This window comes from Colletotrichum graminicola (genome assembly GCF_000149035.1).
Source record: "Colletotrichum graminicola M1.001 genomic scaffold supercont1.29, whole genome shotgun sequence".
Lineage (NCBI taxonomy): Eukaryota > Fungi > Ascomycota > Sordariomycetes > Glomerellales > Glomerellaceae > Colletotrichum > Colletotrichum graminicola.
In genome coordinates, this window is record NW_007361033.1 from 183,917 (window position 1) to 211,783 (window position 27,867).

A 27,867-nucleotide genomic window follows, 5' to 3' on the forward strand; every position below is an offset into this window, starting at 1 on the left:
CGAGGCACTGTTCCTTGGTGCCAACAGAGCACGAGCAAATACAGGATAACTAAAGAAAGAAACTGCAGATTAATGAAGAATTGCCTAGGTTATACAAGTTGAGGCGGACAGACAACAAAAGAGTAGATGACGCGAGGATACTGCACATGAGCTGAAGTAGTCCGGGGAGTGAACATACTTATTCGACCTTTTTGGCAGCACACATTTTAAAGGCTGGGCAGCAAGCTCTTGACACCATTTTCGAGGGAAACACAGTCGGGCTCTGGACTTTTCCATCTGCTGCACTGCTACATTGATCACGTTGCCCACCAGTAAGATGAGGATATATCACCTAGTGCTGTCGTCATCTTGAGAGAGCATCATCCATGTCCGCACGCCTGCGTGAGTCCCAGCTGCAGTTACAGGATCAGCTGGAGTGACTGCTTCGCCTCAACGCTTCCTGCTGGCCACATTACGGGGTGGACTGGGGTATAGCATGCCAAACTTGCAGTAGGCTATCGCTCTCATCTGAGTGGCAGGGCTGAGACATGAAAGGAAAAATGTCAGACTTTTAGCCGTTCGGACGGTTTTTAGGGCTCACCTACTTGCAAACACCTTGGATCAGCTTGGTGTGGACCAGGGATGTAATCCACACACACTCGAGCCCAGGTGTGTATTTTGGCCCATGAGATCCTGCCATCTCAGCTGCTGTATCAGACTTGGCAACGAACACTGTTCGTCGCATCTCACACATAAGCATTCGAAGCTTTTGGTTTCTCCCCGGCCGAGACATATCGTATGATGTCAGCCCTAAGACACATGTGCAAACGAGGGTTAGGAGTAAGCGGACCACGAAGTCAGCCGTCATCATCCTCAAGCCACGCCCCCCATTGAGTACAAGCCCTACAGGCTCAGCCAAAAGCTAATAGCTAAGCGTAAGCAATAATACTCATTCTTCAACTGTCCTCCTCATTGACTGAAGCCCGTTGACTGCAGATAAACGTGCAGCGGGCTGGCCGGATGGAAAGAGGAGAGATATCGTGAGATTGCCCGTCACGTTGAAATGTACACACCTAGGACTGCAACTACTGTGTGAGTTACATGCCCATGTACTTGCGCACATGTCGGTGCAGCCGTGGGCTTAGCATCGTGGATGCTGGGTGTGGTCGTATAGCAGCCGTCATATTGCAACAATCGATTTATAATTACTTGTCTCGAGTATGTGGCCGGAAAGCAGCGAGATATCGGCTACTGGTGATCCAGGTAGCTTTTCCATGTCACCGTTCAATCTAAATGATGCTGCCAGTACCCAGGGTACGTTAGACGATAAAGGATTATTAGCAATAATAAGGCCCGTCAGCGAAACTCCCGGAGCAAAACAACAAGGCGCTCCTCTGTTGGTTAATCTTAAACATATTATGCAGATGTCGCTTTTGACCGCCGACGGAACTTCCCGTTTCCTTACATTTCTCCCCTCTTCTTCCCCGACAACCACACTCTTCAGCACCAACCCACCCTCTCACGTGTCGCCTGCCATCCCTCTCCACTTCATCTTTCAAGCTTATTTTTCTTTAACGGCTTATCGGATTACTGTCGTTATCATCTTTCATCACTCTACCAGAGTGATCAGACAAGCTACCTTTGTCAACCCTTGTCAGCCCGAGAGTACTGTGCTTTTTGCTAGTCTCTGCACTATCAGGTGAGGTATATCGCGCACGGTACTCTAGGGTTGATAAGGGGGGGGTTGTCAGCTTGTATGTATACTCTACCACTACGACACTATCTAAGGTTGCTGATTTGTTCTCTGATATTTGAGAAAGAGTGTCTCGAGGGGGAAGAACGTTAGCTGGACGTCCCTGTGTCGTCCCACGAGAGGAGTTTATTGGGATGTTCGGATGATGCGGGGGTTATTCGTCAGTGGAGTAGGTAGGTTATCTACCCACTTCTCAGGAAACGTTGCATGGTTATGAAGGACACTGCAGAATGTATTACTTTTCCGTAAATGTCAAAATCTTTCCACGTCGTAGAGTCTGCACTGTCAGACTGTAGCTATAATGTAGCGCCAAGCGAATTATACACAATGAATCTCCTGGGTTCCCCTCCCAAAATCTTGATTTGGCTACTGCCACGGACAAGCCGTATCCTATCATGATAATCTTGTCATGTTTCAGTGCATTTGACTGCTTTTCAGCTTCTGATGCAGTGATCGTGGTCTTGTCTTGGCATAGCATGCATGCATCGGGGTAGCCGAGGAGAGCTGTGGCGTCCACTCAGCCGTTCAAGATTTGAATACGACCGTGAGAGGCCAAGCCAGGGCAGAAGGATCAACACCACGAGTACTCTTCATGAGTGTCGTAACAAATACGAATGCTGAACTGTCCGAGCGGTCTGATACCAGTACTAAGGGTCCCTTGATGCCTTTTGTCAGTCTCGCCGGCATCATTGCCCTTCTGGAAGACGTTCACGGTGCCAGCGACATGGTTCTTCTGATACAGAGTTATAACACGATGGAACGTATGGTTCAAGTGAGATAGGAGAGTAATTTTGAACGATTTATTTGGGACGCTTTTTCGACCCTTCCTATGTATGCTAGGTGACCGAAGGGTATAGACGCTCTGCGATGGACCATGTATAATACAAAAAGAAAACCTCTGATAAAGAAACGAAACTCATTCATCCTGTTTCAACGACACTCCTACATGACGAAGACCGCCAGCACAGCGGCCAACAGCAACGACCCGGTGCCGAGCTTGCCAGCGCCGGCGAGGACGGGGCCGGTCGTAGTGGCAGGGCACGCGGCGCCGATGCAAGGAGACGAAGAGCCGGTTCCGACAGGGGTTCGGGCGCTGGTAAGCGTGCCATTGAAAGGCGACGAAGGCGCGACAACCAGAGTTGTGGGGAGAGATGGGGGCACGCCAGCGGTAGGGACGTCAGCGGGAGGGACACCAGCTGTAGGAACGCCAGCTGTAGGGACACCAACGGAAGGCGCACCAACGGGAGGAACACCGACGATAGGAACGGAGGGCTTGCCGGAGTCAGAGCCGGAGCCGGGAGTGGTAGGGCCAGGGGTGGTGGCAGGCTCGCCGCTACCGGGAACGGGAGGGTTATGATGAGCACCGGTGGGAATGGCAGGGACGCCCGGAACAGGGACTGGGATCGTGGTGGAAATGAGCTGGCTGGTCACGACAGTGGAAAGTCTAGCCGGGCAGTTGACAACCTCTGGCGCACATGAAGTGACTGTAATGATGTTGGTCATGTAGGTCGTCAGGACGGTAGGCATATCCGTGGTGGCGGGAGCCGGCTTCTGTCCCTCGGTCGTGGATGCGGGGATGAGCTCGGTAGTGACGCCGCCGGCGGGCTTGCCACCGGTGGGCTTGGGAGGGACGTAGCTCTCGACGGGGATCGCAGTAGTCGTGGGGATGACCTCGTGCGTGGTGATAGTAGAGGTCTGGGCGGCGCAGTTGGCGGTACCGGCACCGGCGCAAGACGTAACGGTGACCACCTCGGTCTTGGACACGGTCAACTCGGTCGAGATATCGAAGACGGGGCAGATGGTTGTGGAAATGGCGACTGTCTCGGTGACGACGACGGGGGTATGTCTGGCGGGACAGTTGGTAACTTCGGGCCTGCACGACGTGATGGTCTTGATGCTGGTTTCGTAGACAGTGGACGTAGCCAAGCGAGTTGTCAAGCTCTCGGCAGGGGTCTCGGCAGGCTGGTCGGAAGCGATGACTGAAGTAGGGGCAGAAGTGGGAACGGCGCCGGAAGCGGTCTCGGCGGGATTATCGGATATGATACCGGAAGAGAGAACAGAGCTAACCGCAGTCTCAGCGGGCTTATCGGAAGCGATGACGGAAGCAGTGGGAACGGCACCGGAAGTAGTCTCGGCCGGCTTCTCGGAGGTGATGCCGGAAGACAGAACAGAGCTGACAGCGGTCTCCGCAACAGAGGTAGACGCAACGGTGGAAGCAACCTGGCTGGTCACAGAAGTGACTGCCTCACCTTCCTTGAGGCTGTAAATCTTGATGGATTTGAGCTGGAAGTAGACGTCGGCGAAGGCGGCAGGGTTCTTCGCAACCCATTCCTTGCAAGTGGCGCCTCCTGTCTTGGCAGCGCAGCCTCCAGGGGCATCCCATATGCCCTCATTACCAGATACGCCACACAGGTCCAGGTTGATTATAAGAGAGGCCTCGCCGAAGAGCTTGTCGGCGGCGCAGGTGCTGGTGGTGAAGCTGGGGTTGCCAAAGGTCTCAGGCTTGCTCAAGTCGGCGGGGACGTCGGCGTGGGTGAAACCCCAGACGCGGACAGCGTCATCGGTCCACTCCATGGCGTAGACACCGCCCTCAGGAGATCCGAAGGGGGCCGCGGCATCCAGACCGGCGCAACCTTCGTTGTCGGACTGGCCCGCAGCGAAGTTGGCACAGTTGGGCTTGCTGACAGTTCCCGACATGTTCTTGCCGTCGATTCGGCACTCGCCAATCTTTTCATCAGTGTGTAAGACTACCTTGTTGACGTTATCTTCGTTCCAAGTCTCGTAAATATCGATTTCGCCCCCTGAAGGCCAAGGGTTACCGACGGTCCAGCTAGTTTCAGTCAGCCATCAGGGATATTCCGACTATGAGACTAACACAATGGACGACTCACAATGCAGGCCAAGCACCGCAAACGGGTTTGGGGAGGTGAGAGAAGCTGGCGACAAAGAGACCCTGCTTGTACTTGGTCTTGGTCTCGATTCTGACACTGCTCCTCCCGATACCGTTGGGATCAATGACAGATTTGGAGTCCATGCCGAGGTACAAGTCCTGGCCAACCATTTTCATGAGACCCATGTTCTGGGCCTCGGTAGCGGACTTGTAGCTAACGTAACCGCCGGTGGGATCGACATCGTTGTAGTTTCCGGTTGAGTGGTCACTCTAAAAAGACGATGTCAGTTGTATGCCCGATACATGTATGCTTCACAGCCAGATACTTACCGTGAAGAAGCCAAACTTGTCGAGGAAGTTGGTGGAGTCATAGCTGTCGACGACCTGGTAGGACTTTGTGGCGGCAGCCGAGGAGGTGAGGAGAAGGACGGAAGAGAGCGTGGAGATAATCGAAGGCGCCATATTCGGCAATGTGCGGTAACAGAAACGGGGAAAGGATAAAACCAGAAACACAAAACACTTCCAATAACGACTGTATGAGATCTTCTAAACTAGAGAGTGTGAATAGAAGAGGGTCTCGGAGGCTTGTGTTTTAACAAAAGAGTGACTAAGAAACCAAAGGATGGAATCTTGAAAAGCGAGATGGAAAGGAGGGCCCTCTACATGCAGTACACTTGTTCAATGGGGGTCGCCCGTCACTTCTTATATCGAACCGGGCAAGACGCTCGACCCAGAGGCTCTCCTGGCCATTAGATTCACCTGCAGGGCCACGGGGTGAAATCCCTCAGGGGTTCGACCACCTGCCTGATTCTCCAGCAATCTCGTTCCCATTGGATCTTTGGATTCTGGCCAGGCCTTGTGAGCCGGCTCCAAACGTTTGGTTCGTTCAGCGGGGCTCAACGTGGAGGAGACTAGAACACAGCCTCTCTGACAAAGTCTTGCCCGGTTCTCAATGGTTGGCTATGTCTTGTTTTTTGCTGCGCCGTGTGGCCGCATACGTAAGGGACTCGTGGTTCCACCCTTTCGCCTCTGTGCCTGCGTGAACGCATGTTCTTCGGTGGGAGCAATGGACAGCTCACTGCAGATCCACAGGAGTCTCCGACTTCTCAAACACACCAACGGACGCACCACTCGAACTTGGACGCCAGGGACGGGACGGCGGTTGGCTGGCGCCGCTGACACCAGTCCGCGCGAAGGAAGGTCATCGAGGCCAATGATGTCTAGAGGGACATGTAAGCCCACTTTGATACTACATGGTACTTTGGTTCGGTATCCAGGAACAGATCCTTGATCAGCTCCGGATCGGGTCTGGCGGTGGTGTTCTGCCTGGTTCTGGATGGATGTGGGCACACTTACTTGGTCTCCGCCGTGCCCCCTTTTCTTCCCGTCCAAGCAATTCGCCGGCGCTAACAGGGATTCTGAAGCCGCCTAGATCTTGATGGCGCTGCCACTCTTCGAGGCATGATTGGCGGCGGGTCTCCTGTACCGTTGCATTGATTCTCGAGACCGTCCAGGCCCGTTGAGCCTCTTCCGCCTATCGCTCGCGGAAGAAAAATAAGAAAGAAGGGAAAAAGGATAGATCGCAAATCGACATCAATACCACCCGGTCTTATGGTAGCTGCTGCGTCATACGGGCTGTTTGCTCCATCACCGTAAAGCCCCCACTAGACACAAATGCGCAAGACAAAGAAGACATGAATGAATAAACGTCTCACGAGACTCTCGAGCCTCCGCTCAAGGGCCCAGAGCTTACGGCCCGAATATGGCTAAGAGCTCTGCATCTTTACGGCACAGCAGCGGACTTCGTATTCCAATATGTATTAGCGGAGAGCTGGCTCAGTGGAGCATACGAGAACGGGCGAGAGAAATAAAGAAGCGGCCCAGTTCTTGAGGCTCGTGGGCTTTATTCTAGGGTTCTCCGCAACGAAACTATGCGCAAGGCTAGACAAAAGATCCAGAGCCTTCAAGTGGCCTCATCCGACCACCCGGGAATCGCTTTAATAGTTTTGTGATATTATTACCGACCGACATTGGATGACAGCCCTCGCTTGATGTTAGTTGATGATTTCCCTTCTCCGCCCTGCCTCGGCTACATTGTATCCCCTCCACTCCCTGCGGCTAATAAGCCGCATTGGGGAACGAGGGCAGGGAGCAGCCGTCAGTCCCTGGTGTCCGCGTACTAATTCTGGCGTCCTTTCATCTCGTTCACCTTGGACGATCAAACTTGAGGTTGGAAAACCGCTGGCTTTTGGCGTATTGTCTGTCATTGGCAATGTTGCATCAGGCTGCGCCCCTGCGACAGGGACGTTGAGTTCTATATGAGGAGAGATTCTGGGATGTGGCGTGTTGCTTTGTCAGATAACTAATGGTTTTTTGTTTGTTTTTTTCTCTCGGGTTTTGACAAAATTTAAAGACATGCTGCATGCAAGATATGATGATATCTCAAGCACCTTCAGCTACACCAGACGGTTTGTGTTAGTCACACCGGATATGCTCACCACCAAACATGATGTCTAAGATGCTAATAAACTCAGTTGCGCTCAACTGAATGCTGTTGCCGTCTCTAACCGAACCATCTGCTGCAGAGCAGCAGAACTTCCGCTGCCGCAATTACAATAAGCTCTCAGCTCCCCTCCCAGGTGAAGTCCGCAGATGCAGCCGGATCACTTTTGAGCCTGCGTCGACGCCCTTATGGTGACGATCGCAGTGGATTTGCTGCACATCGATCCCTCCAGGCTCTATTCCGTAAGCAAGCACATCCGCTGCTTGTGTGCCCAGGTCACACCACCTGTGGGTCTTATTCTTTCGCCTAAAGAGAGTACAGGCCCTTGACGCGGCATTGCTCTAGGAATCTACCATTTCCAGCAGTGATCGACTCTTGCCTTGATTTCAGCTGTCTTTAACGTCACATTTCCTTTCTATGTGGGCTTGCTGCTGTTTAATGGTTGATAATAATGATACTATAGGGCATAGAGCAGTAAGTAATGAAACAGGCAGCCCAAAATGAAGCGGGGTTGCCGTTCTGGAGAAGTCGACGGTGCATGGGAAGTGTTTCTGGGAACACATTGTTAGAGGTGGTATAAGACGTCTTGTGAACCAGTAGGTATTGAGAGGCGTTTCGCGAGGCATCTTGAGTGGGCTAACATTTACACGGTTAGTAGTGTCAGGGAAGATAAAGAAGTCGAAAGTGAGAAGTCGAAAACACGGATGGAAAAAAGAAGAACAACCCGAGATGGCTTCTTATGTCCCTGAATGAGATATTTACTGATCAGTGGTCATCCAGCGTCCTTATCAGTGCTGGCTTTTCTTCTCCTTTTACCTAGGTATGTAGATTGAATTAACATGGATGATACGATGAGGCTCCCTGTCCTCCCTTACTGTGCGGTGAAACCGACCATGTATAGTTTAAAGGGAGGCACTCGATGCACGACAGGGGAACTTTTTGCTAATAACACGTAACTTGTCACGATAGCTTCATACACTTTCCACCTTATGTAAGAGCACTGTCATGTGCTTTATCACGTGGTGTTTCACCCTCATTCAACTATATATAGATCTCTATTTTCTATCCTTCACTTATATAGAACCAAGCCTTTTGGACGTTGAATATCCTATGCCCTGCTGTGTGCTCCAACTCGTGACATAACTCGTCTATGACAGCGGCGAGCTGACTGTTTATTATGCCAACGGTCCTGGGGATCCCATGTGTCTGTCCTGTGAAGTTGCTCATTCCGTCCTTGACACCTCCTGCCATTGGTGTATTTACAGTTTGGCATTTGCGCCACCTAGCAAGCCGTGCTAAATCAAAACCGTGTCCTGCCAGCCACATTTGTAGGTAATTAAGCCGCCTACTTCTATGGGAACCCTAAATCAACTGGTACTAGCCACATGAAGCTATTCCCAGCTTCACGACAAATACACCACATTCAACCGTCTCCTGTGCATACCGTTTAAAAAGGCAGATGATGGAGATTTGCGATGGAACATGACTCATTTTGCAACATAATGTGGAAACTTCTCGGTTTCCTCTTGTCCTCTACGATTGTCTCCGGTTATAAGAACATAAGTAGTTAGCATTGTCAGTACTGGATCTATCCTAGACAAAGAGAATGACAAAACTATTGCTAGCGCTACCCTTACTATTATTATTATAGCTACCTCAGTGAAACCGAGAGTGTAAAGAAGGTCGTGCTAATAGTGGTTGGCGGTGTAATAGCGCTCGGCAGGCGACATGGCTTTATACACAGTGACCTGTCTAAAGAGCATGAGTGAAATAAAATAGCCGTTCTCGCATACCGCCCTCTTGTTCTTCTCTTCTACATCTCTATTGAGAAATGACGTGGTATTTGACACATCTTCCATGCGGCGGCTCCATTGAACTCTGCCGCTGAGGCCGTTGAAGAACCTGGCGCCTTGGATCACTCTACACTGACGAAAGTCGTCACGGGCAGAAGCTCTGAAAACATGACACGACCCATAAGCTCGGAGAACGACTATGAGTAGCTGACTTGGAGCCTACACCAATGCCACACAGGTAGAGACCATCCCGCCCATTGCGCTTCTGAAGCGTGAGGGCTACGTCGAAACGGCCACCTTCTTCGACTGATTGGAGATTAGCAAGTCTAATAGACATGAGAAATACTGTTACGTACCTCATCATTCGTCTCATCCTTCACCTTGTTCATACACATAGTCGAATCAGTATTTCCAAGTATTAAGCAACCCATCAGGTCGGATGTCCCATGACACCAGCAGTTCTATTGTATTTACTGCATTGCCCTAAGAAGATGTCCAGTTGATTAATGTTGATCCATTCCTGATTTCTCCCCGTTTTCATCACTCCCCCTTTCATACGCCATCCGTTCCCAATCCCTCTTTCGATATCAGCCCAGTCGGAATCACTTCAAAATGATGGAACAACCGCTCCGGCCATCTCATGACGAAATCAAACCGACAACCACCGCAAAAACGACCCCACGCCCCAGCCACCCGCCGAAAGCGGTATCCAGCCCCCTCGCCGCGCCGCTCAGCTGGTTTTCATTCTGCTCCAGCACGGGCGGCGTGGACGAGATGTCGTTGGGCAGAACGAGAGGCGGCAGCGCCGAGAACGACGGCGTCTCGAACACTGTGACGGGCGTGATGGACTCGAGGTCGGGGCCCTGCGTCGTTGTCGTTGCCACCGCCGGAGGAAAGGATGTCATGGTCGGCGAAGCGGGGGACGGAGGCGGGGACGTGTCTGTGCCGGACTCGGCCGGTGCCAGGATCGGTGGCTGAGTGGGCACCGCACCGGACGGGAACGCCGTCGTGATGAAGCCGCACTCGGCCATGATTTGTCGGATATCTAGGGATTTCTGTGAGTTACTCCTTCAGACAAACGGCATTCGACGGCCGCGACAACTCACCCTCGTCGGCATCCGCGGCCGTCGCGTTCTGCGCGATGCAGGCCGCGCACCCAGAGGCGGCGACGGCGACGTCGAACCCCGTCTCCTCGCAGACGCAGGCCCGCATCGCCTCCACGGCGGCCTCCTGGTTCGCCTCCGCTGCCGCCTCCTCGCTTCCCCCCGTCTCTGCGGCGTTTTCAGACACCGGAGGGTTCTCCTCCTCCTCCTCCTCCTCCTCCTCGTCGCTTTGATCGCTGTCGCTGTCATCACTATCGTCGCTGTCCTCGCTGCTGTCCTCGCCGTCCTCCTTGCCGTCGTCCTCTTCCTGCCGCCGATCCAGGCGCGAACCCGACATCCTTTGCAGCGACCTCCTCGCCCCCCTTTGCCGCCGCCGCCCTCGCCGCACGTCTCTGTCCGGGCCGCCGTTGCCGCCATCGACGGCGCTCGCCCGCCGTTGCTTCCCGGTGGCCCAGCGCCGGTTCACCGCCTCCGCGCCCAACTGCTGCTCCGCCGCCGCCTCGCACCGCTCCGTTAGCTGCGTGATGGGCGCGCACGCCAGTGCGCACTCGGGCGGCACGTCCTCGGGGTCGAGGTCCTCGATGGCCGTCGCGCCGGGAAGGACCGCCGTCGATAGGACGGCTAGGACGGTGAGTTGATTCAGCTTCAGATTCCGATGGCGGCGCGTCATCTTCATCGTCGTCGTCGACGCTAGGGGTGTGGTGTTTCTTTGCTTTGGGTCGGCTTAGAACAAGCGGTGTCCCTTTCCCCCAAACAAAATTCTGTCGGATTTTCGTCTTATCAATAAATCTTGACAGATAACATACAAAGTTTCTTTTGTTTTGTATCGCTCTTTGCCGTCGATAAAAAAGGGATTAAACACCAAGTTTCAGTCCAACCAGCCGTGTCATCGGAAAACGCATCTCACGAAACCGTCCCACCCATGAGGGAAAGGACTCCATATATTAACCATGTTGATCTGCGTTTAGATATCCCTCCTGGTCAACCTGAAAAAAAGAAGCATAAAAAACAGTACGTTCGAAAAAGTCCTGGGTAGTGGCGGTGATAAAACGGTGCATATCCGTACTACCCGCCTATTCGCCCCGCATATATGATCTGCTGGTCGGAAACACCAAGCCAAACAATGTTACAATAGCGAATCCTTCCTCCTTCGTCTCGTCTCAACATGTACCGCCAAGAGGCCCTTTTTCAAAGAGACCCGGAAATACTCTACTCGCATCTCTCGCACGTCAGGCTCACGCCAGAACCGGTGTTGACGTTGAGATTGGCTTGCTCATCGTGGCGCATATGGCTCGCTCCTAAGCCCTCTCTATCAGATAGAGTTCCGCCTTGCAGCGGGAAGGACACCCCGGGTGACGTTCCCCCATGAATACCTAAAAACCTAATTGCCGGGGTACATGGCCACGCCAAAGAAAACATGATTGGGCTCGATTGATCATCGCTCAGGGGTGGTGGTGCCCTGGCAGTTTCGTATGCTCTGGTGGCACGCTGTCTTTCGACCAATTCCACCACCACCCACCCTTTTCCGAAAAGAAGGAAAAAAGCATGTTACAAGTTACTCCGCCAAAACCTCTCACACGTTCGCAACTCTGGCAGAAGAAGATGATGGAAAAGACACGACAAAAAAGAAAAAACAAAAACAAAAAAGTCGCAACATGGCACATACTATCGACATCACAACAGGCATCACACGCCAAGGGACAATGCCGGTGTACCCGCGCACTGCCGGCATGGGGCTGAGGCGCCCTGCGAGAGGGCCTGTCGGACGATTCCCGGGGTGGAGGGAAAAGGAGGCTTGAAATCCGAGTTCACGTCCCGGCTTCAGGCTAACACAGCGCCAAGTCGCGATGCCAAGACGACGTCGTCTGTACATTTTGACGCTTAATCAAACACCTCCTTGTCGCCCCTTTCCTTGGGGCGGGAGGCTGGCCCCCGCCCCCTTCAATACGTCGAGCGTCCCGTGGTATCTTGGCTCCCGAAGCGGGCTTGGCTTGGCAGGCCAAGTCTTGAGGTAGAGAAGTTATACTGAGAAAGACTAGAGACTTGTTTACACCTTTGCAGCCTACTCACCTATCAAGGTAAAGGAGGGGGGAAAGCTTATGACTGAAGATGGGGTAGAAGGACGCACATCTTTCATGTAAAATCTAAGGTCTCATTTCCTCCCATTAACCCTCCGCCCCCGTGGAGATGCGATGGAGGCACCGCCGTACTAGCTAGCCTACCTAGCTGCCGGGGCAGAATCTCATTGCATAACACAGGTCTCACCCGACCTGTGCTGGGAGGGGGCAGACGATGCCTTTTCCTTGAGCCAAAGGGGTGTTATGCGAGGTACGCCCCGTGTGCTCAATGTGTCAAATCTTGGGTATATTTCATTGGTTTTATAACAACAACCTGGATTAACCATCGCTGGTCCGCCCGCCAATCTAAGCCTCCTCGCCCCCTCCAGTCAATATCTGTACACGAGAGCCCCCGAGAGACAACATCAGCCCCATGTGCCGCCACCGCCTCCACCACGACCGCCCTTCCTCTGGGCGCTGAGCCTCCAGTCGTCCTCGCCCGCGTACTTGTTGTGCAGCGGTTGGATCCTCTCGGCCTTCTTCCGCTTCGACAGCCGGTCCGTCGGCGCCACCTTGAAGAAGGTCGGCGCCGCGTCCACCAGCCACTTGGGCTCGATGCTCGTCGTGCAGTGCATGTACTCCTTGGTCGTCAGCACCAGCGTGTGGTAGATGACCCACTCGGCCTGCTTGCCGAACAGCGCCGAGCTCGGGTGCAGGTACACCGGCGTGCCCTCGATGAGCGTCTTGTAGCCCTCCTGCGGGTCCTTGCGCGCCGCGTTGCGGAAGAAGCCCGAGCAGAGCGCCTGCCGCACGATCTGCGTGTGCCGCCCGCAGCTGACGATCGGGTGCCGGTACCGCTCCATGATCTTGACGAGCTGGTCGTGCACGTCCTTGGCCCGCTTCATCGACCGCGCCTGGATGAAGTTCTCAAAGCACCACGGGCTCGAGTAGCTGCTCTGCTTCCACGAGTTGTACACGTTGAGCAGCGTGAGGTGGTCGCCGTGCGGGTCGTGGAACTTGGCCTTCTTCTGGTCCGCCTGCGACTGCTTCTCCTTGGGCCGGTAGAAGACGTTGGGGAGGTTCAGCATCGCCACGATGATGAGCATCTCGGCCGAGCACTTCATGTCGACCGAAATGATGAGCACCTTGGCCAGCGACGGCTCCATCGGGAAATCCGCCATCTTCCTTCCCAGGCGGGTCAGCAGACCCTCGTCGTCCAACGCACTGAGGGCGTAGAGCTCCTCCAGCGCCGTGAGCATGGTGTTGATGGGAGGGGGGTCCATGAAGTCGAAGTGCAGCAGGTCGTTGATGCCCATCGCCTTTAGCATGAGAATGACGTGCGACAAGTTCTGTCGTTGAATCTCGGGAATCGTCGTCGGCAGCATTTCCGACTGGTAGGCGGCTTCCGTGTAGAGGCGGAAGCATTTTCCGGGCCCTGTACGCCCGGCGCGGCCGGCACGCTGGTTGGCCTGCGCTTGCGAGATGGGGGTGACGACCAGGGAGTCCATACCCAGCTTCGGGTCGTAGGCGTTCTGCTTGACGAACCCGGGATCGACGACGAAGTAGATGTTGTCGATGGTGATGGAGGTCTCGGCAATGTTGGTGGCGATGACCACCTTTCGGCAGCCAGGGGGTGCAGGGTCGAAGATGCGACTCTGCATCTCGTTGGGGAGTGCAGAGTACACCGGCAGGATGATGAGCTCCGGCACGTTCGGTCCGAGCGCTTTCATGCGCTCGTACAGGATCTCGCACGACGTGTCGATTTCTTCCTGTCCCGTTAAAAAGAGCAGAATGTCACCGGGCGGCTCGGTGAGATGGATCTGCATGACCGTGACCAGCGCGGCGTCGAGATAGTCGGACTCGGGCTCGCGAGAGTAGAGGATCTCAACGGGGAAAGTTCGACCTGGGATGGTGAAGATGGGGCACCCGTCAAAGTACGACGAGAACTTGTCGGCGTCCAGGGTCGCCGATGTCGCAATGACCTTCAAGTCCTTACGCCGCTTCATCGTCTTCTTCAACAGCGCGAACAAGACGTCGGTCGAGATGGTACGCTCGTGGGCCTCGTCGAGCATGATGACCGAGTACCGTCTCAGATCTGGGTCCACCAAAATCTCTCGCTGAAGCATACCGTCCGTCATGTACTTGATCTTGGTTGCCGGGCTCGTCTTATCCTCGAAACGGATCGTGTAGCCGACTGCCTCACCCAGCGGGGTGCCAACCTCCTCAGCCACACGCTTCGCAACGGACATGGCGGCCACGCGTCGGGGCTGCGTGCAGCCAATGACTCCGTCGTTTGCGAAACCGTCCTCGGCCAGATACTGCGTCAGCTGCGTCGTCTTGCCGGAGCCGGTCTCTCCGATAACCACCATGACTTGGTGTTCCCTGACGGCATCCAGGAACTTTTGTCGGAAGGCGTATACAGGCAGCGACTCCCGCTGTTCCTTGATGCTCATGTTTGTCCGCCTACCAAAGGCCTGGTCTTTGGGTGCCACCGCTCGCTTCCATTCCGGGACGGCATCGGGCTTGTTCTGCGCCATCTGCGATCTGGCATTCCGCATATCGCTGGCGAACTTGCGCTTGTCCGGGTCCGCCATCGGGTCGTTCCACTGAGCAGAAAGGTCGACTTTGGAGTCGTCGGCCGCCGCAGCCTCTGCCTCTTGCTGCTTGAGCTCCTTCCTCTCCTTGGCGAGTGAGGTGCCGGACATGGCAGCTCGGTTCATTGAGCCGTCTGGTGCTTTGACGACGCGGATAGGCGACAGCTCTAATGACTGCTTCGTCTGGCCTGCCAGGAACGGCGGCTCTTCTTCTCGGACCTCGATGTCGACCTCCTGTTCCAGCTCCAGCTCGCCGTCGCCTCTCAGAGTCGCGTTGTAGTCCTCTTCCAGGTCGGGGTAGTCGGAGGCCTTGGCAACGCCGGATGCAATCAGCTGTCGGATCTCCCACCTCTCGGGCGAGGTCATGCGCTTCTTTTGCCGGCGAGGCTGGTGTTGCGGCGGCGGCATCGGCGACTCGTCAAACATGTTCCCGTTACGACCACGGCCGCCCAGCTCTTCCATGTTCGCGCCGGACGATATTCTGACCTCTGGGTGAAGATCCAGACCGGTCTCTTGGTCTACCTCTTTCATGGACAGGCCTATCCTGTTGCCTTCCATGCTGACAACCTTTACCCAGACCTCCTGGCCTTTGGTCAGCAAGTCAGAAGGATGGTTGACCCGCTGACCGTCGACCAGCCTCGAAATGTGAACCAATCCGTCGACCTTGCCGCGAACGCCGTGTATGTTGACAAAGGCGCCGAAATCCTTGATGCCCGTGACGTGTCCACCGTATATCTTGTGCAGCTGTGGTGCGTCGTCGACCTCGGGCTCGGGTGCCCTCCTGAAACGGCCGTCGTCCTCGTCGTCGTAGTTGCGCCGCCTGCTCTTCTGTTTCAGCGAGGGCCCATTTTCGTAATCGTCGTGTGACCGAGACCGCGACCGGTATTTGTCTCGTTTATTCCGCTCCCTCGACTTCGACCGGCCTCTCCGTTTCCGCCGCGATTCGCGACCGTCGTCTGGACTGCGACTGCGCTTGCGCGTGTCTCGGTTGTCTCTTCGCGCCTTGCCCTCCAGCCCCTCGAGCAAGGCCAGGGTGTCATCGATGGCGTCGATGCCGTCTCCAATATTGTCGTATGCCACCGGCTTGTCCGGCACGGCGAGGCCCCTAAAGATCTGCTCCTTCTCGGCTGCGCTCCGGTGGTGACGGTCCTCGTTGCTGCCATTGTCGCCGCCGGTCTTCTGCGCCTTACCCTTCATCTTCGGGTGCATGGTCAAGACGAGGCGATCGACACTGTCAACCAGACTCGGGGGGAAGTCGGCGCCCATGGCGGCGAGTTTCTTCTGGAAACCATCGTAGTCGTCGGCGTCGACCCGCTGGGCGATGATGAACTCGGCGAGGGTTTTGTCGGAGACGCCCAAATGGTTCTGCAGCTCAGACGTCACCTTTGAAACGAGCGAAAGAAGCTCGAGGTTCAAGAGGTCGTCCATGGTTGCGGGTGCGTAGAGGACGTCCTGGTGGTGATTCAGAACCTCAAAGTGTGATGGTCGCTGAGGCCTCAGAAAGTTTGGGCTGCTGCACTTCGCGACGAGACATGACAGCTCCGACAGGGTATGAGTCGGATAAAGTATATTCCGATCCGAAGTGGATCCACTTGAGCTCCGTCAACGGTCCGACCGAAAATGTCACTGTACTCCGTACACTAATCACAAGCGGCATCGGACTCATTCACACTTGTCCTTCGGAAGTGCACTCAAGGTTCTACTCCAGCCCGAAGAGTGGGGGATATTGTGAAGCTATATTCTCCACTATTGATAAAATAAGTGGAAAGCTCTATGAGTCTTCATGTGAATTGTACTACTGGGTGCTGGATGACGTAGGTATGGTCTTTTGAAATACTCTCCCTCTATGCGTATGACTTTCTAATTCCGTCTTTGTTTGCGGAGTACGGTCTATGAGTTGCAAAGGCCTATGCAATCCAGGGGAAACTCCCAGACTTGTTCGAGCGATTGTTCCCTTTCCCATTCCCAAAACATTGAGTACCACGGCATACAGACGTACTAGTATTATTCCCATGGTCGGTGTGGGGTCTGCCGCAACCTAGCAGTTCTCGTCCGTGTCATCGCATCTTTGGATGCAGTCGACCTGCATTGGCTCCATGCAGGTCGGTCCCATAGGTAGTTGGCACGAGGCAATGTAGACGTACCCTGCTGGTTCTTGCAATTAATTGCGGATCACCGAGGGAAAATGGCAAAAGCATAAAAAATGCAATGGTATTGGTATGAATTAAAAAGAGTCCCGACGCCGATTGGGATACTGTATATCCCATGGTCATTATCATGGCTTTGAGCCCACCGTCTGTCCTCTGAGGAGCGACGTCTAACCCACAACTCATGCCCGCGCATTGTATATGGGTATTGTAATCTTTAAGCAAAATGTGCTCGTCTGATGCCTGCTGATGGATGCTTTTGATCTGGTGTTTCGCACAAGACCATCATGGCCCCGTAGGGTTTTTTTCCTTCGTCGCCGCACTGCCGGAACCGGAGGCCCGGGGATCCCTACGCTCCCCGCATCCTGTCGAGGCGGCCCATGCGAAAGCCCGTCGCTATTGAGCCATCTCCTCGAAAATCTTGATGAGACTCCGCACGCCCTTGAGCGTGTTCTCGTCGGGACCCTGGCCCGGCGTCCACTTTGCGTGAGCGAAGTCGATGAGCTTGAGCGAGTAGATCTTGGGCAAGGCCGGAGTGTCATCATCGTCATCATCTTCGTCGTCTTGATCGCCCCCGTTAACGGCAGCGTCGATGGTGACAACGTCTTCATCGATCAGCTCGATACCACTATCGACTCTCAAGGCGGGTCTACCGGGCTTGTCTTCCCAATCAAGCTCGGTCTCGACCTTTTCGACGGCCGAGTTGTTTTGCGCAATGGCGTCCTTCAACCTGTCGCCATCGCCCTCAAAAACGAACAAGAGACTGGCTGAGTACATTCTGCTCTCTTTGGAGGCGAGGACACGCTCTACGGTGCGCAGGTCACGGAGGAAGGCCTGAACGACGGCGCGGGCCAAATCGTCGTCGATGCCGGCGGTCTTGTTGAAGATGAATTTGCGAAAGTTGTCAACGACGTTTTCGGTATTTACGTGGGTACGGCCGTAGTCCTTGTCGTAGATTTTGTAGCCCTCGTGGTCCAGTTCCGATTTCATTGTTGAGCCGCGCCATACCTTCATGCCGGCGATGCGAAAACCCAGGGGAGCATGCGTCGTCTTGCGGGTGATTTCGTCGAATCTCCGCTTCTTCTCGGCGGGAGCGTCGTCGGCCCAGAGCCGCTCGCCCAGCTTGACATCGAGGAAGTTGGGAGAGGTGAAACCGGATCCGGAGTTCTCGAGCACAACGGCCTGGTCCGTCTTGATCCTCTTGGACTTGTTCTGCACCCACTTGTCCTTGTCGGTGTGCGAGTCTGGGGCGGCGGCGGCGGAAGGCTGCCCGGTGACGGCCTGAGTGAGTTCCTCCTTGGCGGCAGCTGACGAGACGGGGCCCGGGACGCCATCCTCGATGGAGCTGAGCTCGGCAGGGTCGTTGAGCATCAGGGTGCCCATGAACAGAGGCATCAGGTCGGCGAAGTCGGGGTGGTTCTCGATGGCCGAGTTGTAGAAGTCGATTTCTGCCTGCGTACAGGGCTTGATGAATAGCTCGCCATCGGCGTCACACATTGTTCCTGCACTAAGGGGTGAAGAGATGGCGTTAGAAATCTTCGAGCGTGTTTGTTGGGCGGGTGACATGGCGCATCGCGGGCGGAATTGCGAAAAGGGGGGGATCTGGCAGGCGAAACGGATTGGAGCGGAGCGTGATTTACTTACTGGCCAGCAACGGTATGGTTGTAGTCAACGAGGTCAGCGCGGTCAGGAATCTCCTTCTTGCCCATGGTGTCTGCGCTGGAGGGAAAACGAAAAATGGCCAAAAACAAGAACAAGAGAGGACTTGGACGGGCGGCTGTTTACAGTGTTTGCAGACTGAAAGGCATAACTCAGGGGAGATCCCAGAAAAAGTTTGGCGCGTGCAAAGCTGGGGTAGACAGAGCGACAATTTTGTATCAGATCTGATCTGGCTACCTAGATAGATGGGCGAGCGGCGTGGCGATATTTGGTCTGATGTGCGTATCTGTGCCTGCGTCGTTTTCAGTTGTCGACTTGTGGGAAAGCGGTATTCGGGATGGCTTGGCAAGGGGTGTGGAAGGGAGGGAAGTACCTATGGAAGCAGTGGATCGACAGTCTAAATTAGGTAGGTAGGTACGGAGTATCCGTATACTACCGGTAATTAGGAGAAGACACAAGAGGGAAAGCGGAAGAGGGAGACGAGGAGGGATTAAATTGAGCTGGCTGGGAGAGCCTGTCGGTCAAAGAGGAAGAGGGGGGATGTGAACGTAGGCGTGACAAGGTTCGATGACAAGAGGAGGGGCATGCAGCAGTATGCAGACAAGACGGGACACAGGACGGGACAGGACAGAGGACAGAGAGGAAGGAGTGTGAGGCGTAGTCACGATGAGCATATCTGAACACCAATAAGGCCAAATTGCTTTGGGGGCGCGGCAGCAAATTTGAAAATGCCATTTACAAAAAAGCGGTACGTACTTTAATCGCTAAGCACCCCACCTTGAGGTACCGTGGTACTTGTATACTTATATAGGTACTCCGTACTTACTGTATACTGCCCATATGCCGAAGTACCAGGCGCAAGTATAGGTACATAGGAGTAGCCCTCCTCCCCGCGAGTCTTTGCTCGCAAGTATCTCCCATACTGTCCTTGCACCTAAAGGTACATTGAGAACACTTGGGAGCGAACGCGAACCTTTGTAACGGATCAGCGCGCCGAGTCAAACAGGCCGGCCGCCATTGCGCCCTCAAGCCTGCTGGACTTTTGAAAGCGGCCTGAGGACGTTTCCTCTATTCCGCACACGTGGATGGACAAAGTGCCCCGTACCTGGAGAGAGAAAAAAAAAAAAGAGGCGTGGGAAATGCGGGACGAGTGGCAGGGCAGAGAATGAATAAGAGAGGGATCTCCGCCATGAAGGGCGCTATTCTCTCCCGTAAGAGTCACAGGGGCCAATGAAGCTCGGAAAGAAGGTGGCGGATGCTACTAACCACACACTCAGCCACGACACCAATACCCCCTCCATTCAGCAAAGCCAGTACGGAAGAGTAGGTAGACCAGTCTTAAGCGTGGGCACTTCGCAGCCAGCGACTTTCTGCCCTTGGTCCAATCAAACCTGGTTCAGCCCTGCTTGTCACCCGAGTCCGCCTTGTCCAGCTGTTGGTCCCTGTCGTTCCTCCGCGTTCTAGACGCACACGAACCGTTGGTCTCCCCTGAGCCTTGGGGCCAAGCGACCGCAGTCGTCGTTGTCGTCGTCGTCGTCGTCGTCGTCGTCGCCGCCGCCGCCGCCGCCGTTGGCCGAGCACCTTGTTCAACTTCCCTGTCCTGGTACTCTGATAGTCCAACCTCTCTCTTCTATGTCTGACCGGGGTATGGGCGGGGGACGTAGATCGCATTCTCTTTTATCTGCACGACACGGCAAATCGAGGCTTTGAGCACGCGCAGTCGTCCCATGCCTTCTATTACTATGTATATGCGACCCGAGGTAATACGCACACTGTAGGGTAATGCATCAGGCCTCCTCCGTGACAGCTCAGCCGGCCACGATCGGGTCTCGGACGGCGTCTTTCCGGGAAAACTGATCTGACGGTTACCACAAGACTTTCCGCTGGCAAGGTCATCCGCGCTTGTTGAGGCGGACCATAACCGTTGGAACAAACGTTTCGTCTGGACTTCGCCGTGTTCAAGACCTGGACCAGAATTGTTGGCTGGACAGGTGCATCGCGACAGCCCGTCCCATGCCGTTGTGTTGCATTGCCACGCTTGCGAGGTCGACGGGGTCGTATCGGATACTTGCGCTTCGCGATATCACCTGGGCTCTCTCCGGGGCCATGTCTGGTTGACCGCTCTGGATGCCGTCTCACCGCTGACATTCGGCAAACAATTCCCACATCAAGCACCTCCCCATGCACTCCGACACGCCAGATGCTCCTGTCGGGACCCATCGGGTCAGCTGGTGCTTCCCTCCAGCACGGCAACGCCCGGCTGAGCCGTATGCAGCCCGTGGGCTTCGTCAGACCTCATCCAATCCTGCAGCACGCCTTATACGAGTGCACCTCATCTCATGCGCAGCATCACTCCGCCCCGGCTTTTGTCTCGAGGAGGTCAGCTTGGATCTGGAGGCGTCTACAGCTCCATTGCCAGGTGTCCGTTGTCGTCGTCTTACAAGCGCATCCAATAGCCGCCAAATCGCCAAAAAAGCCTGCATCGCAAACTCCTAGCGAATCCGGAATTTCGGATCACAATTGATTTGCTGCGAGTGATAGCCCGATGATTGCCTGCAGCAGGCCTCCGATGAATGCGACGGCTTTGTACGATTGGTCCGCGCGAGAAGGCGCATTTGGCGACATCGGGATTTGATGCCTCATCTGCACAAACAAGCCAGCCCCAGCCAGTCTTACATACGTGCTTTGTTTCACAGAGGAAACAGCACGCTGTCAATTGCACAGTTGGCGTTTGACTTCATCATGGAAATGTGTATTGTATTGCATCTGTGAGACTGGGCAGCAGAATTCGAGAAGTCAGTGGCTCAATTAACGTTGGAAGTGGAAAGTGCTACCTGATACTACTTTCTGTGTAAGTGCGAAGCTAACTTTCAACATTTGGCAAGGAAGGAAGGAATCAGCGACGAAGAGGCTCTTTCTACTTCACTTGATTTATCGTGAAACAGAGAGACCTAGGGCGTTTGTTCACCTGAGCCAACCTGGTCCTTTTCTTTTGCTCTTTGGACCATAACATCATTCCTTTGCCATACGACGATGTTCTGCCCCAACTGAAGATCTGCAGGTAAAAGCTTCAAGGATTCCGACCAACGCTAATTTCTCTGCTCAGCCTATCCACCGCAGTCCGGCATCCAACATGGCAGGCAAAAAGAAGAAAAGTACTGCCGACCGCGGCCCAACAGCCTTGCACAAGTATTGCGGCACGGGATTCGAGGGTGCGTCTCATTCGATCGCGGCTGGTTCTTGCTGACGTCCTCCCAGAGTTCTACGCCGACCCTCCAATGACCCCTGCCGAAGCCCAAGAAGAGCGTGAGAACATCTACCACCCGTAAGCCCATCATCATCCTGCCTTCGCCTCCCTTGGGCGTATGCTAACATGGGCCTGCAGAGATCTTCCTTTTGTTGAGTAAGCCGTTCCTTTCCTGTGGTCCGTCCATCCCAGCTAACCCGCGCGCAAGGCGCATCGAGGCGTGCATCCAGCGCTACCGCGCCCGCCGCCGACTGGGCGCCTCGGACCAGATCTTCAACAAATACCTCTTCCTTGGCGGCATCGACTCCACCCCGCGCATGTTTAGTGGCCACGTCGATGCCGACTTTCAAGACATGAGCCCGGAGGAGAAGCGGGCCGCGACTGCCGTCGACACCGTCCACGTGTCCGGCGGCGGCAGCCGCTTCTACAACGACAGCGAGCGGGCCGGCTGGGACGTTGACTTTGCTGGCGTCGCTGCGGGCTTCTTGTCTGAGAACCTCCCGACGATGACCGCCTGGGACTACCCCCAGATGGGAAAGGCCGTCGGCGTGTTGGAGAACTTTCTCACATACGTTCTCCAGCACGATGTCTGCCCCGAGTATGATGCCAATGTCAAGGAGGCACTGGCTGTCTGTCAGAGAGCCAAGGTCGAGCTGCCCCAGACGCACCAGGCGCTCCTGTTCTTCCCCGGAGAGTTCAACCTGGCGTTGTCGGAGCTGTTCTGCGAAGATTACTACTTCTTCGGGGAGGGCGAGTTTCAAAGGCCCGCAAACTTTGCACCCGAGAACGTCTTCAAGGTTGCGTTATCAACAGTGGGGAGCCAGAAGCAGTATGAAGCAGTGATGGAGGGCTTGGCCAGCAAGTCCGTCAAGGTCGTTAGCGAGGAGGAATGCAGCATGGAAGTCGTTTCCGTCCACCGCCCTAGCACCGAGTCACGCAACCTCGTCCGCAGCGTCGCGTTAGACCAAGGAGGGCCATTCGCGCCCATCGGTTGGATAGTCGCAAAGCCGTGCCTTATTGAAGACGGCTTCGATCGTGGAGAGCACTTTGAGCTGTCAGAGAAGGAGGAGACCTTTTTCCTGGACGACGCTATCCTCTCGAGACTGGAGCCAGGATTCAAGCTGCAGCTCTGCGTCTGCGAGCTCAACATTGGCATCAGGTTCATCAAGCAGGCGCGGCTCGTGCTCGTCGAATGGCACACCTTTCTGCCGCAGAATCTCATGCTGCATTTCAAGGAGCCCGTGCCGAATGACCGGCCTCCTCAGTCGGCCGCAGCGCCCGAGGCTGAAGGTGGTCCTGCCAAGGCGGCCAAGCGGGTGTCGGCAGAGTCATGATTGCCGAGAGCCGTCATAGGTTTGAGGGTTCGGCAGGTTCGTGACGGGCGTTCAAAAGGGGTAATGGGATCTGGCGTTGCCGAGACAGCATGGGACAGGAGGAGAGACCGGGGTTTAAGAAAGATTAGATCTAGAGGCCCTCCATAATTGAAGGGAATTCTGGGATTCTAACTATATGAATGGTGCAGTGAATAATTCGCACCAACGTCTCGCGTTTAGTAAACTCGTTGCACAACGCATTAACTCGTCAAGATCCCTCCAGACTGCAGAGGGTCAAGTCGCCTCTTGTTGCATGAAATCCAAACTCCGCCCGGGAGGGGGAAAAAAAACCCCCCCAAAAAACAATCTACACGAACAAGTACAACAACAACGGCCAGATGTTTGACAGAATCAGCCGGGATAAAAGAGGGAGAGAGGGGAAGAGAGCGTCTTGGGACGGAGTCGAAACTCGGGTTCGGAGAAGCTCGATGTCACCCCTCTGTCCCCATCTTCCGGGCTCCTCTAATCCCGAGTCTGGATCTTGTTGTCGCCGGCCACGACCTCGGCGTAACTGGGCGGCACGGCGCCATCGCTGCTGCCCTCGCCAGCGCCCTGGTTCTGGTGCTGCTGGGGCTGGGGCCTGCTCGAGCCACCGGCGGCGGCGGCAGCGCCGTTGTTGTTCGTGGTGCCGTAACTGACGTTGGCCGTGGTGTTGTGCTGCGAGGGACGGGGCTGCTGGCGGGGCTGCTGGGTGTGCGGGCCGTGGCCGTTGGCGTTGGCGTTGCCGTGGACGAAGACGTAGGTGACGCGGCCGCCCTCGCGGTCCTGGGGAATAGATTCGTACTCGTATTCAGGGTCGGGGAACTTGGCGATGATGTACCAGGCGTGGATGAGGCCGGGGATCTACGGAGAGGGGGAGTTCTATATTAGCGATGGCGAGAGAGAGAGAGAGAGAGAGAGAGAGAGAGAGAGAGAGAGAGAGAGAGAGAGAAAGGCAGGAGGGGGCTCGGGAGACGTACGTAGCCTAGGAGGCAGAGGAGGATGTTGATGAAGGAGTCTGCGGAGCAGAGGCCGCGCTTCACCCAGACTGTTCTCTCATGTTAGCAAGTGTTTAATTTTTCTTCCTCTCTATTCTTGGTGGGACGCCGTCGCAGGCAGACGGAGGGGCGCGCGCGCCGGAGTGGAATGCGGTGCGGGGTGGGGTTCGAGTAAACGTACCGGGGAGGGGTGGGAAGAGAAGGGCCAGGAGGCCGAGGAAGATGTCTGCGGAACACATTGCGACAACGACTGCGTGGAATAAATCTCGTAGAGATGTTGAAGAGGGGTGTTGAAATGCGTGTTTTTTTACGTGTGTGGGATGTTGCCTTTTGAAGACGGGCTTTGGTGAGGCGATAGCAAAAGTGACGTTTGGGGGGGGGGGGGGGGGGGGTCAAACGGCCTCCGGTTCGAGGTCAGCAGGCAGCGAGCTGTGGCGGAGCTGGGACCGCATTGGGGAGCTTGCGTAATGGGTAATGGTGGGCTCGGGTGAGGCCATGGGGCGATGGTGATTGGGCGGAGCGGGGGAACTTACAGCCGAAGTGGAGGCTTGCTGGGGTAAGAAGTGTGTGTCCCTGGGGCGGTAGAGGGTGGGTTCTTGGACCGTGCAGCTGGATGGTTCTGGACTTTGCTTCTGGAGTCATGCAAGCTTTGCATCGTCTTGCTGTTATATCTGTAGATAGGTACTCACTCTAATTTTGCAGATAATTGGTCTGGTGAGAACTGCAATATAGGTTCTGCCATATTATCTCTTCAACTTTCGCTACTGCCATTGCCATTATCCCTCCACCCGACTCATCCACGTTGAGATACAGACGGACAAGACAGTGAGCAAGAACTCTGGTAGTTGTGAGACAAGCTAGTACAGGAACACAAGGAGCAGAGTTTGTTTAGTTGAACCTCTCGATATTCTCGTACTCCTTCATCGGATTGGATTGGCCACCCACCGCGGAAACAATTCCGATTCAACGCCGTCCAAACTCTCCGCAGTAGTAAGACTGAACAACATATGAATCGATGCCACACAGGAGAGCCTCGTATGCAGGAACCCCTACTATGTATACCTACCTAGGTACAACAGTGACGACCCGAGCCCCGCCAAATTAACCCGCCCCCGCCAGACAGTGGAAAGGCTCCTGCACAGACCATTCCAAACCCTGTGATGTCAAAGCTCCATTCTCCAACATTTAGGCGGCGCGTCTCGGAGCATTTCCACGCGCTGATTCCATAGTCGTCTTTTTTTTTATTCTTTCTTTTTTTATCTATTCGATCCTTCCATCGCTCCGCGGGACTTTAATGGAAGCGGCGGCAACCCAATCCCACCGATAAAACCCCCCATGATCAACAGATAGCCAAACATGTCGATTCCCGGTTTGGGCCACCTTGTGGCGCCAGTACGTTCTCGAAAGGCCCTCCCCCCGACCTCAAAAACCTCGGGCGTGTGAACTGACGAACCGCCCCGTTCGCAGCAACCGACGTCCGCGAACCAAACCCGCACGATCCGCCTCCAGCCCTTCTGGGAGTGGCGATTCGAGGTCGCCTTCGACACCCACATTAAGCTGAAGCTCCTCTCGGGCACGGCGGAGAAGGACGGCACCGAGCTCGCCCTGCAGCACGCCTACACCCTGGCCGGCGTCCGGTCCAAGATCCTCACGCTGCAGGGCTGCGAGCTCGAGGTCGAGGGCGGCCTCGCGGCCGAGTCGGTGGCCGAGTACGCCCGCCCGCAGGACTCGCCCGCCAACTCGGTCCTGAACCTGCACTTCCAGCTCACCGCCATGCGCCAGCGCGCCGCCGCCGAGCGAAGGGAGGGCCCGCGCGTCGCCGTCTGCGGGCCGCCCGCCTCGGGCAAGACGAGCCTTGCCCGCACCCTGGCGAGCTACGCCGCCCGCGTCGGCGCCCAGCCGCTCGTCGTCAACGCCGACCCCAAGGAGGGCATGCTGAGCCTGCCCGGCACCCTGACGGCGAGCGTCGTCGCCACCGTGCTCGACGTCGAGGCCGTCGACGGCTGGGGCACCACCCCGACGAGCGGGCCGAGCCACGTGCCCGTCAAACTGCCGCTCGTCTACTACTACGGCCACGCCGCCGCCGACGAGGATCAGAGGAAGTACCAGGAGCTCGTGAGCAAGATGGCCGCCGCCGTCACTTCGAGGTTCGGCCACGAACCGGAGATCAAGAGCTCCGGCATCATCATCGACACTCCGGCCGTGTCGGAGAAGAGCAGCGACGGCGTCGATATCCTCGCCCACGTTGTGGACGAGCTGTCAGGTATTTGCTTTCCCATTGCAGGTTTTTTCTTTTTAAATTTTTTTAAACTTTTTTAATTTTAATTTTTAAATTTTTCATACCTCCGAATCGCCCCTTCCGTCCAATACCTTGTTGCCCCTCTTACTGACACTTACTAGTCAACATCATCATCGTGCTGGGCTCGTCACATCTCCACACCGAGCTGACGAAGCGGTTCTCGACACAGCGGACTAGCCTCGGGGAGCAGTACAGTATCCTCCTCCTGGACAAATCAGACGGCGTGGCCGAGCGCGACGTGGGCTTCACACAGCAAGCTTGCGAGGCATCGATCAAGGAGTACTTCTTCGGTAGTATCGGCCAGACCCTCAGCCCCGCCACGCAGCAGGTCGATTTCGACAGCCTGGCGATATTCAGAATAGGCGATTGTAAGCCACATCCCCCCTCCCCTCCGCCAGTCTCGTGGAATCGTCAGAAACCCCCCCGTACTGATCCCAAGACACCCACCCAGACTCCATGTACGGCAACGGCGACGACGGCCTCATGCGGGTCGACGCGGGCCAGCTCATGGCGCACTGGACCCTCGCCATCGTCTACGCGTCGGTTAAGGACCCGCCCGAGACCATCAGGACGGCCAACGTCATGGGCTACGTGTACATCGCCGACGTCGACAAGGAGAAGCGCAAGCTGAGGATCCTGGCGCCGGTGAGCGGCCGGCTCGGCGACCGGCCGCTGCTGATGGGCAAGTGGCCGGAGCCTTTCATCAACCTACTGGGATAGCGCACCGCAAAATGATACCACCTTTGATTGTTCCGCCTTCTTCCGCCTTGTTTCTCTCATTGGATGGACGTCGCCCTCGCTCCTCGCTCATGAAATCCTCCATTAGTGTCATGGGTTTGATCCAGCAGACGCGAATTAGGTGAAGTTGGACCCAACCAGTCTTCCGACACTGCGCCCAAGTTGTTTCCCATGGTGTCTGCTGCAGACGACCAACAATGTTACGACGTGGTCACAACCGGGTATGCAAACGAAAGACGGCAAGGGAATCGTCGGTGCAATTCGTGATTCGAAGCAAGTGTAGATGAAAATGGCAAAAAAAAGGGGGGGGGAAGAGGAAGACAAAACCGTAACCCGTAGAGAGGCTGTGCCAATCGCGGTGAGGATTTGAGCCTCACGCGGGGGTCGAACCCGCAACCTTGAGATTAAGAGTCTCACGCTCTACCGATTGAGCTAGCAAGGCGGGTTATTGTATTTTGAATTGTTGAAGACGACGACCTGTTTGTGGTCTCATGTTTGGAATGTGCGAGTGGAGCGGGAGGTAGGGTTTGGGTAGTTTCGGTGTGTCGGAGAAATCTCGATGGCTTCCTCTGTTCCAAGAGAATTTCCTCCAAATGTCCGTCCCCCCCCTCCTCCCCTCCGAATAATGTGGACCGAACCTGAACAAAACATTCGCCGCCCCACCCACTCCCGAGTGGGAGGGAGGAGCGGAGGCCCGTCCCTTTGCGAAAGAATTCACCCGGGCCTCTCCTCTCTCCCCCTTCCGTCTGGCTCGG

General features: G+C 55.4%; 8 protein-coding genes and 1 non-coding gene across 9 annotated transcripts; 2 read left to right on the top strand and 7 right to left on the bottom strand.

Annotated features, from left to right (window-relative positions):
- Positions 1 to 2,674: 2,674 nt before the first annotated feature.
- On the bottom strand, positions 2,675 to 5,084 carry GLRG_07193 (mixed-linked glucanase; the record flags this gene model as incomplete). Its single annotated transcript, XM_008097878.1, has 3 exons — positions 2,675 to 4,562; positions 4,624 to 4,892; positions 4,953 to 5,084. 3 exons carry the CDS (start codon positions 5,082 to 5,084, stop codon positions 2,675 to 2,677), a joined length of 2,289 nt encoding a protein of 762 aa, XP_008096069.1.
- Positions 5,085 to 9,556: 4,472 nt separating this feature from the next.
- GLRG_07194 (uncharacterized protein) lies at positions 9,557 to 9,949 on the bottom strand (the record flags this gene model as incomplete). Its single annotated transcript, XM_008097879.1, has 1 exon — positions 9,557 to 9,949. The coding sequence occupies one exon, from the start codon at positions 9,947 to 9,949 to the stop codon at positions 9,557 to 9,559; it is 393 nt and encodes a 130-aa protein (XP_008096070.1).
- A 31-nt stretch (positions 9,950 to 9,980) lies between these two features.
- On the bottom strand, positions 9,981 to 10,691 carry GLRG_07195 (uncharacterized protein; the record flags this gene model as incomplete). The annotated part of the gene is made up of 1 exon (XM_008097880.1): positions 9,981 to 10,691. One exon carries the CDS (start codon positions 10,689 to 10,691, stop codon positions 9,981 to 9,983), a length of 711 nt encoding a protein of 236 aa, XP_008096071.1.
- A 1,812-nt stretch (positions 10,692 to 12,503) lies between these two features.
- GLRG_07196 (helicase associated domain-containing protein) lies at positions 12,504 to 16,100 on the bottom strand (the record flags this gene model as incomplete). The annotated part of the gene is made up of 1 exon (XM_008097881.1): positions 12,504 to 16,100. The coding sequence occupies one exon, from the start codon at positions 16,098 to 16,100 to the stop codon at positions 12,504 to 12,506; it is 3,597 nt and encodes a 1,198-aa protein (XP_008096072.1).
- Positions 16,101 to 17,215: 1,115 nt separating this feature from the next.
- Positions 17,216 to 18,528, bottom strand: GLRG_07197 (inositol polyphosphate kinase; the record flags this gene model as incomplete). Its single annotated transcript, XM_008097882.1, has 2 exons — positions 17,216 to 18,326; positions 18,464 to 18,528. The coding sequence occupies 2 exons, from the start codon at positions 18,526 to 18,528 to the stop codon at positions 17,216 to 17,218; spliced, it is 1,176 nt and encodes a 391-aa protein (XP_008096073.1).
- A 3,228-nt stretch (positions 18,529 to 21,756) lies between these two features.
- On the top strand, positions 21,757 to 23,059 carry GLRG_07198 (argonaute siRNA chaperone complex subunit Arb1; the record flags this gene model as incomplete). Its single annotated transcript, XM_008097883.1, has 3 exons — positions 21,757 to 21,803; positions 21,864 to 21,881; positions 21,934 to 23,059. 3 exons carry the CDS (start codon positions 21,757 to 21,759, stop codon positions 23,057 to 23,059), a joined length of 1,191 nt encoding a protein of 396 aa, XP_008096074.1.
- Positions 23,060 to 23,560: 501 nt separating this feature from the next.
- On the bottom strand, positions 23,561 to 24,314 carry GLRG_07199 (uncharacterized protein; the record flags this gene model as incomplete). Its single annotated transcript, XM_008097884.1, has 3 exons — positions 23,561 to 23,941; positions 24,058 to 24,125; positions 24,257 to 24,314. 3 exons carry the CDS (start codon positions 24,312 to 24,314, stop codon positions 23,561 to 23,563), a joined length of 507 nt encoding a protein of 168 aa, XP_008096075.1.
- Positions 24,315 to 25,431: 1,117 nt separating this feature from the next.
- Positions 25,432 to 27,094, top strand: GLRG_07200 (pre-mRNA cleavage complex II protein Clp1; the record flags this gene model as incomplete). Its single annotated transcript, XM_008097885.1, has 4 exons — positions 25,432 to 25,467; positions 25,543 to 26,338; positions 26,476 to 26,742; positions 26,826 to 27,094. The coding sequence occupies 4 exons, from the start codon at positions 25,432 to 25,434 to the stop codon at positions 27,092 to 27,094; spliced, it is 1,368 nt and encodes a 455-aa protein (XP_008096076.1).
- Positions 27,095 to 27,481: 387 nt separating this feature from the next.
- On the bottom strand, positions 27,482 to 27,554 carry GLRG_13181. Its single transcript has one exon. It is a non-coding gene; the product is annotated as a tRNA-Lys (tRNA).
- Positions 27,555 to 27,867: the final 313 nt, after the last annotated feature.